The 14,039-nt window shown below is 44.5% G+C and overlaps 1 protein-coding gene across 16 annotated transcripts in view; it reads right to left on the reverse strand.

Annotated features, from left to right (window-relative positions):
* Positions 1–14,039, reverse strand: part of GBF1 (golgi brefeldin A resistant guanine nucleotide exchange factor 1) — a 180,303-nt gene that overhangs the window by 66,020 nt on the left and 100,244 nt on the right. For all 16 annotated transcript variants that reach the window (XM_043550327.1, XM_043550325.1, XM_043550326.1 and 13 more), the window contains one exon: positions 6,572–6,703. In XM_043550327.1, coding sequence (XP_043406262.1) covers positions 6,572–6,703 — 132 coding nt within the window. The remainder of the gene's footprint in view (positions 1–6,571; positions 6,704–14,039) is intronic.

Below are 14,039 nucleotides of genomic sequence, written 5' to 3' on the forward strand. Positions count from 1 at the left end.
TACGTTTCAAAGGGAAAAGTAGAGAATATGCTTTTCAAATTCACTGCAAGCCTTGACTGAAGGTTAAGGACTGCTCAAGACATCTAGATACATTTTGTGAAGTGCTGCAAAGGAGCCGGTGGTCGTGGTACATGTTGGTACCAGTGAGGTAGGGAAAGGTAGGAGAGAGGTTTTGGAGGCCAAATTCAGGTTGCTAGGTAAGAGAAGAAAGGATCTCCCTGGTAGCATTCTCTGAAATGCTTCCAGTTCCGTGCACAGGGCCAGTTAGACAGGCAGAACTACAGGATCTCAGTGCATGGATGAAATGGCGGTGTTGGGAGGAAGGATTTTGGTTCATTAGGAACTGGAGAACTTTGTGTGAAAAGTGAAGCTTATATAGGAAGGATGGGCTCCAGCTAAAGCTAAACGGAACCAGACTACTGGCATGTAAAATGAAATAGGTTGTAAAGCAATTTTTAAACTAAGGGCTGGGAGAAAGCCCACAGAGGAGCACATGGCTTGGACACGGACATACCTTCGGGGAGGATTTATTAAAAGGAGATAGACTATTACCCTGGTGAAGAGGAGAGGACAGAAGTTAAACAAAGTACAGGCAGGAACCGAAGAGAAACAGTCAAATGAAAAAATCCCATTCAGTTACATCACACTAAGGTAGACAACTAAATACTGACAAATTTAATAAATGCTTGTATACAAATGCTAGAAATCTAAGTACTAAGATGGGTCAACTTGAGTGCCTAGTATTAAATTAGGATTATAATAGGCATCACAGAAACTTGGTGGAATGATGATAATCAATGGAAAATGATAATACCAGGGTACAGAATATATAGGAATGACAGAGCAGGCCATGCTGGTCGGGGAGTGGCACTACATGTGAAAGAAAGCATAGAGTCAAATATAGTAAAAATCTTAAATGAATCAAACTGTACCACAATTTCTATATCTATATACACACACATATATACACACACAGAGAAATTCCGTGCTTGAATAATAAGAGTATAGCAGTAGGAATATACTACTGACCATCTGACCAGGATGGTGATTGTGAAATGCTCAGAGAGATTAGAGAGGCTACAAAAACAGAAAAAACAGTAATAATGGGGGATCTCAACTCTCTCCATATTGACTGGGTACATGTCACTTCAGGACAGAATGCAGAGATAAAATTTCTAGACAATATTATTTTGCTTCTTGGAGCAGCTAGTCCTGGAACCCACAAGAGGAGAGGCAACTGTTGATTTAGTCCTAAGTGGAGCATAGGATCTACTCCAAGAGGTGAATATAGACCTGAACCACTCTAACAGCAACCATAATGTAATTCAATTTACCATCCTTGTAAGGGAGAAAATACCAAAGACATTCACCACAGTAGCATTTAACTTCAAGAAGGGGAACTACACAAAAATCAGAAAGCTGGTTAAAGAGAAATTAAAAGGAATAGTCAAGAGGGTGAAATGCTTGCAAACTGCATGGAAACTATTTAACAAAAGCATACCAAAGGCTCCAACTAAATGTGTATCCCAAATTTAAAAAAACAGTATGAGAAACAGCAGAGTAAAAGAACCAAAAGGGAATCCTTTAAAAACTGGAAGTCAAAGCCTACTGAGGAAAATAGAAAGGAGCATAAATTCTGGAAAGTCAAGTGCTAAAGTATAATTAGGCAGGCCAAAAAAGAATTTTTAAAGTACCAAAAGACAAAAACTAAGAGCAATTTTTTTTTAAAAGTATATCAGAAGAAGGAAGCCTGCCAAACAGTGGGGCCACTGGATGATCACAGTGCTAAAGGAGCACTTAAGGAACACAAGGCCGTTGCAAAGAAACTAAATGAATTCTTTGCATTGGTCTTCACCACAAAGGATGTGTGGGAGGTTCCCACACCTCAGCCATTCTTTTCAGGTGACAAATCTGAGGAACTGTCCCAGACTGAGTGTCAATAGAGAAGTTTTTGGACAAATAGATAAATTAAAACAGTAATAAGTCACCAGAACCAGATGGTATTCACCCAAGAGTTCTGTAATTCCATATCTGAGTTAATTCAGAACTACTAACTGTAGTATGTAACCTATCACTTAAATCAGCCTCTGGAATAAATGACAGAAGGACAGCGAATGTGAAACTGATTTTTTAAAAAGGCTCCAGAGGCAATCCTGGCAATTACAGGCCAGTAAGCCTAACTTCAGTACCAGGCAAATTGGTTGACACTATAATAAAGATCAGACACAATACGTTGGGGAAGAGTCAACATGGCTTTTGTAACGGAAAACCATGCCTCACTAATCTATTAGAATTCTTTGAGAGGGTCAACACACACTTGGACAAGGGTGATCCAGTGGACACAGTGAACTTGGACTATCAGAGAGCCTTTGACAAGGTCCCACACCAAAGGCTCTTAAGCAAAGTAAGCAGTCATGGAATAAGAGGGAAGGTCATCTCATAGATCAGTAACTGGTTAAAAGATAAAAACAAAGCGTAGGAATAAATTGTCAGTTTTTACAGTGAAGAGAGGTAAATAGCAGGTTCCCCCAAGGATCAGTACTGGGACCAGTGCTGTTTAACAATATTCCATATGATATGGAAATAGCGATAAACAGTGAGATGGCAAAAATTTGCCAACAATACAAAATTACTCAAGATAATTAAGTCCAAAGTAACGGATCTCACTAAACTGGGTGACAGGGCAACAAAATGGCACATGAAATTAAATATTGATAAGCACAAAGTAACGCACTTTGAAAAACATAATCCCAACTATACATACAAGAAGACTGGGGTCTAAATTTGCTGTTACCACTCAAGAAAGATCTTGGAGTCATTATGGATAGTTCTCTAAAAACATCCATTCAATGTGCAGAGACACTCAAAAAAGCCAACAGAATGTTAGGACCCATTAGGAAAGGGATAGATAAAAAAACAGAAAATCTCATAATGCCACTACAGAAATTCATGGTATGCCCACACCTTCAATACCGTGCGTGCAGTTCTGGTTGCCCCATCTCAGAAAAGATACATCACAACTGGAAAAGTTTCAGAGAAGGGAATCAAAAATATTTAGGGGTATGGAACAGCTTCTGTATGAGGAGAGATTAAAAGACTGACTGTTCATTTTAGAAAAGAGATTACTAAGTGGGGATATGATAGAACGGTGTGGAGAAAGCGAATAGGGAAGTGTTATTTACCCCATCTCATAACACAAGAAACAGGGCTCATCTGATGAAATTAATAGGCAACGGGTTTAAAATAAACAAAAGGAAGTACTTCTTCATACAACACACAGTCAATCTGTGGAACTCGTTACCAGGATACGTTGCGAAGGCCAAAAGAATGCGTTCAAAAAAGAATGACAAATTCATGGATGATAGGTCCATAAATGGCTATTAGCCAAGATGGTCAAGGACACAACCCCATGCTCTGGATCACTCAATAATTGCCCTGTTCTGTTCCCTCTGAAGCACCTGGCACTGGCCACTGTAGGAAGGCAGGATATTGGGCTAGATGGACTATTGGTCTGACCCAGTACGGCTGTTCTTATGTTCTCTACAGTGCCTATCAAAGAAGTCGGCTGCTAGTTGTCCTGTAGAAATATCAAAGCTAATCCAAATGCAAATGCACTGGGAAACAATGGAGATAAATTTAATTGACGTTAATATTGTCACAAGGTTTCCTGTTGCTGCACAAAATTGCCATGGTACCTACAGAACGTAAGTGTCCAAGCAAAGATGAAGTGTTTACTTCAAAGCAGAAGACAACCCATGACAATATTCTGTAATGCTGACTATTTCTATGAAACTACATGCATGATAGATACATAATCATTTTACCTGTTTTTTGGTTGTTTTTTTTTAAACCATGATTACCTGTTCCATTCATTCCCTCTGGGGCACCTGGCATTGGCCACTGTCGGGAGACAGGATACTGGGCTAGATGGACCTTTGGTCTGACCCAGTATGGCCGTTCTTATGTTCTGACTGGACAGCAGACTTACAGGCTGCATGCTACACCATTAATGCAGCCATTTACTAATACCAACTCGTAACAGATCTTCGTACTTCAGCCAGTTGGAGATCAGATGTCAAAAAGTGCGCTCAAGAACTGTGTTACTCTGAAGAAGATGTTTTCTGATTTAAGAGTTTTCAACCACTCTCTCTCAATACTGGTTAGACAACCAACCATCTGACTAGCTGGCAGAGATTCCATCTGAGAGAATGAGAAATGTGTGTTGTCTACAAAATGCCTTTAGGAGTAGGAAGAGGGAGCTGTTTATAAACACATTGCATCTCAAGACACTTCCTCAAATGTCTTGTCTTAAATACACCAGGCCTTCCACTGCACGCTGGTCTTAAACCCCAAGTGCAGAGCACAGGCCATCTGCTCCCACACAGATCTAATGTATGCCAATTTTGGAAAGGATTCTGGTTTGGTCATTCAATTACCCAGAGTTAGAAAGCACAGCAAACATCAGCCACACTACATTTCCCCACTCTTCTTCCCTGTTTATAATCTGCGAAAAGCTTGCTTGTAAAGAAGAGTTTTACACTTTGTGAATCTTTATATAGCACTTTGATACTTCACTCCAGCACAGGAACTAAGTTAATATCACAAAAGGCAAAGTAAGAATGACAGGGATTTAATATAACAATGCAGCCACAGCCAGACATTCAATCAGCACCGTTAATCCCAGCCTCACTGGTGTCTGGAGAAGCACAAAAGGTAAGGCCCCTGCAAACATCACCTAAAGCAATCACTGAGAACTTGGATTACAGGTGCTGTTCCAAAACAAAACCCAAAGGATTCTGCCATTGCCTGCAAAAATCACACACCCCACACACTTTAGAGACGGCCTCTTGCTGGGAAGCTCTGGTGTGACCTGTAGCTAATTAGGAAGTTAAAGAATGTTGTCAAACTCTCAATCATTTTCTGTCTAGCTTTGTTAAAACAAACAATTGAAATCCTAAACCAACTGTCTTTAGCCATTTAAGCAGTTACCCTGCTGACTGAACCACAGTGTGTGTCTACTGTACAGGTGACGCTACCTGTTAAAACACAAAGCTAAAAGTGTATCTGACATTTTGGTCCTACTTCCCAGTTCACAAGCACGTACACAGGAAGTCACTGTGTACCCATTTTGCTTAGAAACTGTCATGTCCTCTTTCTACCAGGATACAACAGAGCTGCACTGTTGCTTACATTTTCAAAGGTGCACGTGCTAGAAATGGTTTATTTGTTGCTAATGCACTTATTGTCACAGTACATTACATTAAAATTACATAAAAAGTAGGGCGATATCCCACCAGTTAAGCATTTAATTTTATTATTACACACACCACTGCAGAGAAACCAAGGTACCGACCAGAAGAAACAGACTGAGATGCCCATTTTAATAGGTCACAAAGATCCCAGTTTCTTAGCATGTCTTTTCTTAACTTGGGGACTATGTTTCTTATGCTGAAGTGATGATTAGATTCACCTACAATACAAAGCTTTCCGGTAACAAGTCCCTGAAATCTAAGAAAGCAGGAGCTGCCATTTGTCACTAGATTCCAGCTCCACAACCACTCCACCCTATAAACACAAATGTGGGAGAGGACCTCAACTTTTGCCCATCCTTCAGATGCAGTGCCTGGCTTCTTTGTTCCCACTATCTCTCTGCCACCTCAACACAAGCAGTGGCACATAGCATGTTCTGTGGTGATTGCTGAACAACTCAGTGCATACAGCCACGAGGGGGTGCTACAGAACAACGCAACATGCACCACCCTCCACCCCTAATCTAGTGATGTTCTTAGAGTCGAGTAAGCACAGGAAGAGTTTCAAGTTTCCACTGAACCCTAATCTCCCATTCAGCTAATTTAAAAATATTAGTGCCACAAGCTGATTTCCTCCCTCTCCCCCATTTCTCCCAAGAAATACTCTCTCTTTATACAGGCAAACAAAGAAGTAAAAGCAAAACTACTGCCGTTGCAACTGTGAGAAGTTAGATTTTCAAGAGCTGATGGAGAAAATGTAGGCCACTGGACAGGGACTGGACTATACAAAAATTCACCTATCACAGAACTGTCAAGATCTGGGTATACCTCCCCAAATAACCCTGCTGAGTTTATTGTGTGTGTGAGAACCTATTATTGTTACCTTTGCCCTCACTCTCCACTCTCCCTTCCCACCTTGGTATATTGTGTCTGAAAGCACATGACAAACACTCCAGTGCATGGACTGCTCCTTTATATATTTCTGTGACATACCTAACACACTTCTAGGTGCTTAAAATAAATATTCCAAATGCCTGTAATGGTTAGAAAAAACTAGAACTCCTAGAGCTATTTACTACCATCTACTACATTCTAAAGCTGTGAATGGAACTAGTCAGCATCATATGAACCAAGTTTACAGAAAAACCACGTCCCCATTATTTCCTAAGTATTGTGGAGATTCTGTCATCCCCAAACCATCAGCCCAGGCAGACTTCAACCCTGAGAAGGCTGCAAATATGTATTACCCCGTTATGCATGGGATTTCCAGAGGATACACTTTGCTGGCATTTTGGGAAATGCCAATGATCCAAGCCCCATACCTATTAATGCGTATGAGAGGAACTTGTTCACAGATGTCAGGGCCAATCCAGTGATGGGACCTGTAGTGTCTTCAGAACGGATTACTTCGAGGAAGGGTCGGAGAAAGACATTGGGTTCAATTTCCGAAAGCTCTGTAACAAAAGGAGAACATCGTTAGAGACTTAGCTTACCAATGGCCATACCAGAACTAAAAGCCACTTGTGCTAAAAACAAATTATTGTAACAGGGGAGTAAGCTCTGTGGGACCTTGGTATACAGCCAGGATGATCATCCCTTTGGTGACTGACAGTATGATTCGAGCCTGAGACAACATGCTTGCAAACTCCAACAGCATACTACATACTAAGTCCTCACATTGCCAATTTGCTCATTAGTCTCATTCATTAGGTTGCATTTATTTTCCCTTCTAAGAAGCTGTCCAAGCTCAGTCTCTCAGGGAAGAAGCCCTGTAAATGGCTCATTACCCATTTCAGAAGATTGGTGGGAAGGTGGGGGCTGCTCCTAAAAAATAAGCACTGCAGAGTGAGGAAGGGTTTATGAAGCTCCTTAATTCTTATTCAAATGTAGTGATCTTCTAAACAGCCTTCTGGAGCCTCCCGTCTGAGCTCCCACTATCAGAGCACTATGTAAACACCACAGAGCTGCGGCTCCTTAGATTAATGCTTTAATTAATTGGCAGATATAGCAGCATTTTCCTTGGATGCCTGTAATGTGATCAAATTAGCTATATAAAACCTGACACATCCTTCCCCATTCCCCCACAATATCCACTATCTGTGTGCATAGGATATCCACCACCTACATCTATAGCGTAAACACATGACTACGTTTGGTGAGTGTGTCCCAAGGGCTTGTATTGAAGTCAGTGTTCTAGACCAATTTCATTTTGTTTAGGCAAGAGAAACTGAGCCAAACCATTTTAGACACCTTCCCCCCTCCCCCAAACAACCTTGGTCTTCAGACTATACATCTAAACTTGGGAGTAAAAAAGGGGCAGTTACTTACCTCTAACTGGAGGTTCTTCGAGATGAGTGGTCCCTATCTGTATTCCACTGAGGGTTATGTGCACGCTCCATGCACCCAGAGCTTTTCCAAGTAGTAGCATCCACTGGTCCAGGTCTGTGCCCTTGCATTGCCTCGTGGTTTTGCCCGAGCAGATAAAGGGCAGAGCAGACCAACCGCACCTTCAGTTCCTTCACTACAGATCTACTAGATCCACAGCAGATGGGAAGGAGGATGGGATTGGAATACAGATAGCTACCACACATATCGAAGAACCTCCAGTTACGGTAAGTAACCTCCCCTTCTTCTTCAAGTGATGATACCTATTATATTCCACTGAGGATGATTAACAAGCAGTACCTAGCTAGCAGGAGAGTGTGGGAAGATGACGGAACCATGGAATGGAGGACCACTGCACCAAATGAGAATCATGCACTAGAGCAGCGGTTCCCAAAGTTTTGATGGTTGCACCCCCACCCCTTATTCCACCCCCGCCTCTGAGGGCTGGAGTGAGGCTGCGTCTCACATCTCGGGGGGGCGATGCGAACAGGGTAAGTGGGCCGAGGCTGGGGCCACAGCTGGGGGTGGGTCTGAGGCCGGGGCTGGAGGCATGGGCAGGATCAGAGCCCGGCCGGGCTGTGGTGCGGGCCAGCAACCAGACCCACAGCAAGGTGGGGCTCAACTCCTTGCCTTGCCCCTAGCCTCAGCCCCAGGCTGGCAACGGAGCCCCGGCCTGCAGACAAGGCTAGAGATGGGCCAGGCATGCATGGGCCTGTGGACAAGGACACAGCTGGGGGCCAGACCGGAGCAGAGCTGAGGGCGGGGAGGGGCTGGGTGGCACTCCCACCCCACCCCCAAGGGGGCTGGTCCAGGCCCTGCCCTCCCCCAGATGCCCTCCACACACCCCAAGGGGGGGGTGCACCTCACACTTTGGGACTACTGCACTTGAGCATAAGAAGAAGAAAAGGTGTGTACTGAACTCTACATGGCCGCCTTATATACATTTGTCATGGAGACCAGCAGTAGTTGTTGCCTGCACTCTCATGGAATGGGCCTGTATCCCATCTGGTGGAGACTGTCCTGGTAGTTGATTGCACGGTGTAATGCACCCTAAGACCCACTTTGAAATTCTCTGGGAGGAGAGGGCCTGCCCTTTAATTTTCTCTGCTATGGCAATGAATAGTCTAGATTTCCGGAAAGGTTTAGTCTTCGATAGGTAAAAGGCCAGGGCCCTGTGGACACTGAGGGAATGAAGCTGCCGTTCCTCATTTGAGGCATGTGATTTGGGAAAGAAGGTTGGCAAACATATGGGTTGGTTGAGGTGGAAGCAGGAAACCACTTTTGGTAGAAATTTGGGATACAAGCACAGTGAAACTCTATCCCTAAGAAATGTGATGAAAGGGGGTATAAAGGGAAATCATGTCTTACTAATCTATTAGAGTTATTTGAAGGGGTCAACAAACATCTGGACAAGGGGGATCCAGTGGACACAGTGTACTTAGATTTCCAGAAAGCCTTTGACAAGGTCCCTCACCAAAGGCTCTTACGTAAATTAAGTTGCCGTGGGATAAGAGGGAAGATCCTTTCATGGATTGAGAACCGGTTAAAAGACAGGGAACAAAGGGTAGGAATAAATGGTAAATTTTCAGAATGGAGAGGGGTAACTAGTGGTGTTCCCCAAGGGTCAGTCCTAGGACCAATCCTATTCAACTTATTCATAAATGATCTGGAGAAAGGAGTAAACAGTGAGGTGGCAAAGTTTGCAGACGATACTAAACTGCTCAAGATAGTTAAGACCAAAGCAGACTGTAAAGAACTTCAAAAAGATCTCACAAAACTAAGCGATTGGGCAACAAAATGGCAAAATGGCAAAATGGGGGGGGGGGGGGGTTGGGAAAAAACATGGGGAAATAGGTTACCTTGCATGACTTAGCCACTCCCAGTCTCTATTCAAGCGTAAGTTAATTGTATCCAATTTGCAAATGAATTCCAATTCAACAGTCTCTCGCTGGAGTTTGGATTTGAAGTTTTTCTGTTGTAATATCGCAACTTTCATGTCTGTAATCGCGTGACCAGAGAGACTGAAATGTGTAGACAATGGATCGTGTGGTGTGGTCAGGGTGAAAGCTGGAGGCATGTAGGTAGGAATAGCGGTCAGTAGGTTTCCGGTATAGGGTGGTGTTTATGTGACCATCGTTTATTAGCATTGTAGTGTCCAGGAAGTGGATCTCTTGTGTGGACTGGACCAGGCTGAGGTTGATGGTGGGATGGAAATTGTTGAAACCATGGTGGAATTCCTCAAGGGCTTCTTTTCCATGGGTCCAGATGATGAAGATGTCATCAATATAGCGCAAGTAGAGTAGGGGCATTAGGGGACGAGAGCTGAGGAAGCGTTGTTCTAAGTCAGCCATAAAAATGTTGGCATACTGTGGGGCCATGCGGGTACCCATAGCAGTGCCGCTGATCTGAAGGTATACATTGTCCCCAAATGTAAAATAGTTATGGGTAAGGACAAAGTCCAGCCACCAGGTTAGCCGTGACATTATCGGGGATAGTGTTCTTGACGGCTTGTAGTCCATCTTTGTGTGGAATGTTGGTGTAGAGGGCTTCTACATTCATAGTGGCCAGGAGGTGTTATCAGGAAGATCACCGATGGATTGTAGTTTCCTCAGGAAGTCAGTGGTGTCTCGAAGGTAGCTGGGAGTGCTGGTAGCGTAGGGCCTGAGGAGGGAGTCTACATAGCCAGACAATCCTGCTGTCTGGGTGCCAATGCCTGAGATGATGGGGTGTCCAGGATTTCCAGGTTTATGGATCTTGGGTAGCAGATAGAATACCCCTCGTCGGAGTTCCAGGGGAGTGTCTGTGCAGATTTGTTCTTGTGCTTTTTCAGGGAGTTTCTTGAGCAAATGCTGTAGTTTCTTTTGGTAACCCTCAGTGGGATCAGAGGGTAATGACTTGTAGAAAGAGGTGTTGAGAGCTGCCTAGCAGCCTCTTGTTCATATTCCGACCTATTCATGATGACGACAGCACCTCTTTTGTCAGCTTTTTTGATTATGATGTCAGAGTTGTTTCTGAGGCTGTGGATGGCATTGTGTTCTGCACGGCTGAGGTTGTGGGGCAAGTGATGCTGCTTTTCCACAATTTCAGCCCGTGCACGTCGGCGGAAGCACTCTATGTAGAAGTCCAGTCTGCTGTCTCAACCTTCAGGAGGAGTCCACCTAGAATCCTTCTTTTTGTAGTGTTGGTAGGGAGGTCTCTGTGGATTAGTATGTTGTTCAGATGTGTGTTGGAAATATTCCTTGAGTCGGAGACGTCGAAAATACGATTTTAGGTCACCACAGAACTGTATCATGTTCGTGGGGGTCATACACATTGTAAGGAGAGTGATCACTTTAGATAAGCTATTACCAGCAGGAGAATGGGGTGGGGGGAGAGAAAACCTTTTGCAGTGATAAACATCCATTTTTTCATGGTCTGTGTGTATAAAAACATCGTCTGTATTTTCCACAGTATGCATCCGATGAAGTGAGCTGTAGCTCACAAAAGCTTATGCTCAAATAAATTGGTTAGTCTCTAAGGTGCCACAAGTACTCCTTTTCTTTTTGCAAATAAAAGGAAGTAGTTCTTCACACAGCGCAAAGTCAACCTGTGGAACTCCTTGCCTGAGGTGGTGGTGAAGGCTAGGACTATAACAGGGTTTAAAAGAACTAGATAAATTCATGGAGGTTAAGTCCATTAATGGCTTTTAGCCAGGATGGGTAAGGAATGGTGTCCCTAGCCTCTGTTTGTCAGAGGGTGGAGCTGGATGGCAGGAGAGAGATCACTTGATCATTACCTGTTAGGTTCACTCCCTCTGGGGTACCTGGCATTGGCCACTGTCGGTAGACAGGATACAAGGCTGGATTGACCTTTGGTCTGACCCAGTATGGCCATTCTTATGTTCTTACCATCATGGCTCCAAGTTTGCCAACCCTCCTTACAGAGGTGATAGCCACCAGAAAAGCGACCTTCATGGAAAGAAGAAAAAGGGAACAGGAGGACATGGATTTAAAGGGAGAGTTCATTAAGGTCGTAAGAACTGGGCTGACGTCCCACTGCAGAGTGATAGGCTGAATGGGCAGGTATTTACATACAAGGCCCTTCTAGAATTGGGCAGTCAAAGGGTGGTTAAAAATTGAATGTCCCTCCACCAGAGAGTGGAAAGTGCTAATAGCTACTGCTTGCATCCTGCTGGAGTTGAGAGCAAGCCCCAAGGCCTTCAAAGAGAGGAAATAGTCCAAGAGCATCAGGATGCCAACAGCTTTCTGTTGGGCCCAGAAGGTGAAATGTGCCTATTTAGCTCAGTAGGATCATCTCGTGGAATCCTTCCTACTACTGGAGAAGAGATCTCATACTGCCGACAAACATTTTCATGCTAGCAGATGTCCACCCAAAAAAAACAGGCTGTCAGGTGAAGCGTCTGTGGATTGAGGTATCCGAGTCTGCCGTTGTATTGTGGGAGCAGTTCCCGTTGGGAGGAGGAGTGGAGGATGTTTCAACATGTGGAGAAGAAGAGGAAACAAGAACTGCCGAGGCCAAAATGGAGCAATCAGGATGACCATTGCCCTCTCCCACTGGAGTTTGTGAAAGATGCTTTGCAAGAGTGGTAGGGGAGAGAAGGCATCGTTGATCTGGTCCAACCAGTCGATGACCAGGGTGTCTCCTTCTGAATGGGCACTGACTTCTCCCCTTGAGCAGAACTGAATACACTTGCTGTTTGTGCGAAATGCAAAAAAAGTCCCTAACCAGAGTTCCCCACTGACCAAAACTGTCCGCGATTACCGTGTCATGCAGTTTCCATTCATGGTCAGTTGCAAAGTTCTCGCTGAGTGTGTCGGCAATCATGTTCTGGGTCCCTGGTAGGTTAGTTGCCGACAAGAGGTCGAGGATACCGTGTGTAATGAACCATTTCCAGAAACACACTGCTTCCATGCACAGCGCTGGAGACCTTGTGCCTCCTTGCTGATGTAGTAAACCATAGTGGTGTTGTCCAGCATGATGAGAACATGACAAGAATGGATGGACGATAAAAATGCGTGGCATGCCTTGCATACTGCCCAAAGTTCCAGGATTCTGATGTGCATCCTGTCTTCTAGAATGGTCCAAGTTCCTTGTGTCATGCAATCTCCCATATTTGTTACTCAGCTGTCAAATGACATGTCTTTTATGACTGTCACGATTGGTGAGAAGAGCATTCCAGAGCAGACTTGAAGCGGGTCTGTCCACCATTGGAGAGAGATGACGACCTCTGGTTGGATTGCGAGAACGGTGTCCAGGTGTTGGTGCATGAGGCAGTATGCTCCCTGCACTTATAGACAGCAGAAGTGCAGGTGAGCGAAGGCCATGACATACGTACAAGCAGTCATGTGGCTGAGGAGGGAGAGGCAAGTTCTGGCTGAGACCGAGAGGTTGAATGTCACTGAAGCAATCAAGCCCATTAGGCTCCGGAACCTGTCTTTCAGCAGGTGAGCATATGTGGAGGCCACATAAATGCATGCTCCAATGAACTCCAGGGACTGTGCAGGGTATAAAGTCGATTTTTTGACTTTCACACTCACCTCCAAAGAGGAGAGGAGTAGAAGGAGCTGGGACTTTGATTCCCAAGCTTCCTTTCTGGATCACGCAGCCAGTTGTCCAGATAATGGAAGACTAAAGATCTCTCTGTCGGAGGTGAGCCACTACCCTTGGGGAAAAAAAATTGTGAAGATTCGTACAGCAGTAGTAAGTCTGAATGGGAAGACACTATATTGGAAGTGTTGCAGACTCAAGGCGAACCTCAGGAATGATCTGTGGGTCGAATGGGTGTCGACATGGAATTTACTATCCTGAATATTGAGAGCTGTAAACCACATGCCTTTTTCTAGCGAGGAAATGATGGCTGCGAGCGTGAGCATGTGGAACTTCGGCTTACAAATGCAACAGTTGAGGTGTTGAGATCCAAGATTGGTCTCCATCTCCCTTTCTTCTTGGGCACCATGAAATATGAGGAGTAGAACCCTGTGACCTGAAAGGCTACAAGGACTGGTTCCACTGCTCCTCTCTGCAGGAGGTAGTCCACCTCTAGGGTAGGAATATTGTTGTGAGAGTGAAACAGGTTTGTAGCGGGGGGCGTGAAGAAGGTAGCATCAAACTTGATCACACAGCCATGTCAAATGACATCCAGAATCCGCTTGTCTATTGTTATTGAGAACCATGCTGGTAGAAAGAGTTTGAGACAGTCCCCAAAGGGAGCGGGCTGGCAAGGGTATTCGGGTGCAAAGTGGTTGATGGCTCTCTAGATGCACTCACAAATATCGCTTACACAAAGACTGAGTCTGCTGTGTGGCGGGCTGACCATCGGTGGACCAGCCAGGCAAGACCTGTGGACCTTCAGGCACTTCTGTGGAGGTTCGTAGGCTCTCTAGTGGTTGAACTGGGGAGTTCAAT

This window comes from Chelonia mydas, chromosome 7 (genome assembly GCF_015237465.2).
Source record: "Chelonia mydas isolate rCheMyd1 chromosome 7, rCheMyd1.pri.v2, whole genome shotgun sequence".
Classification (NCBI taxonomy): domain Eukaryota; kingdom Metazoa; phylum Chordata; order Testudines; family Cheloniidae; genus Chelonia; species Chelonia mydas.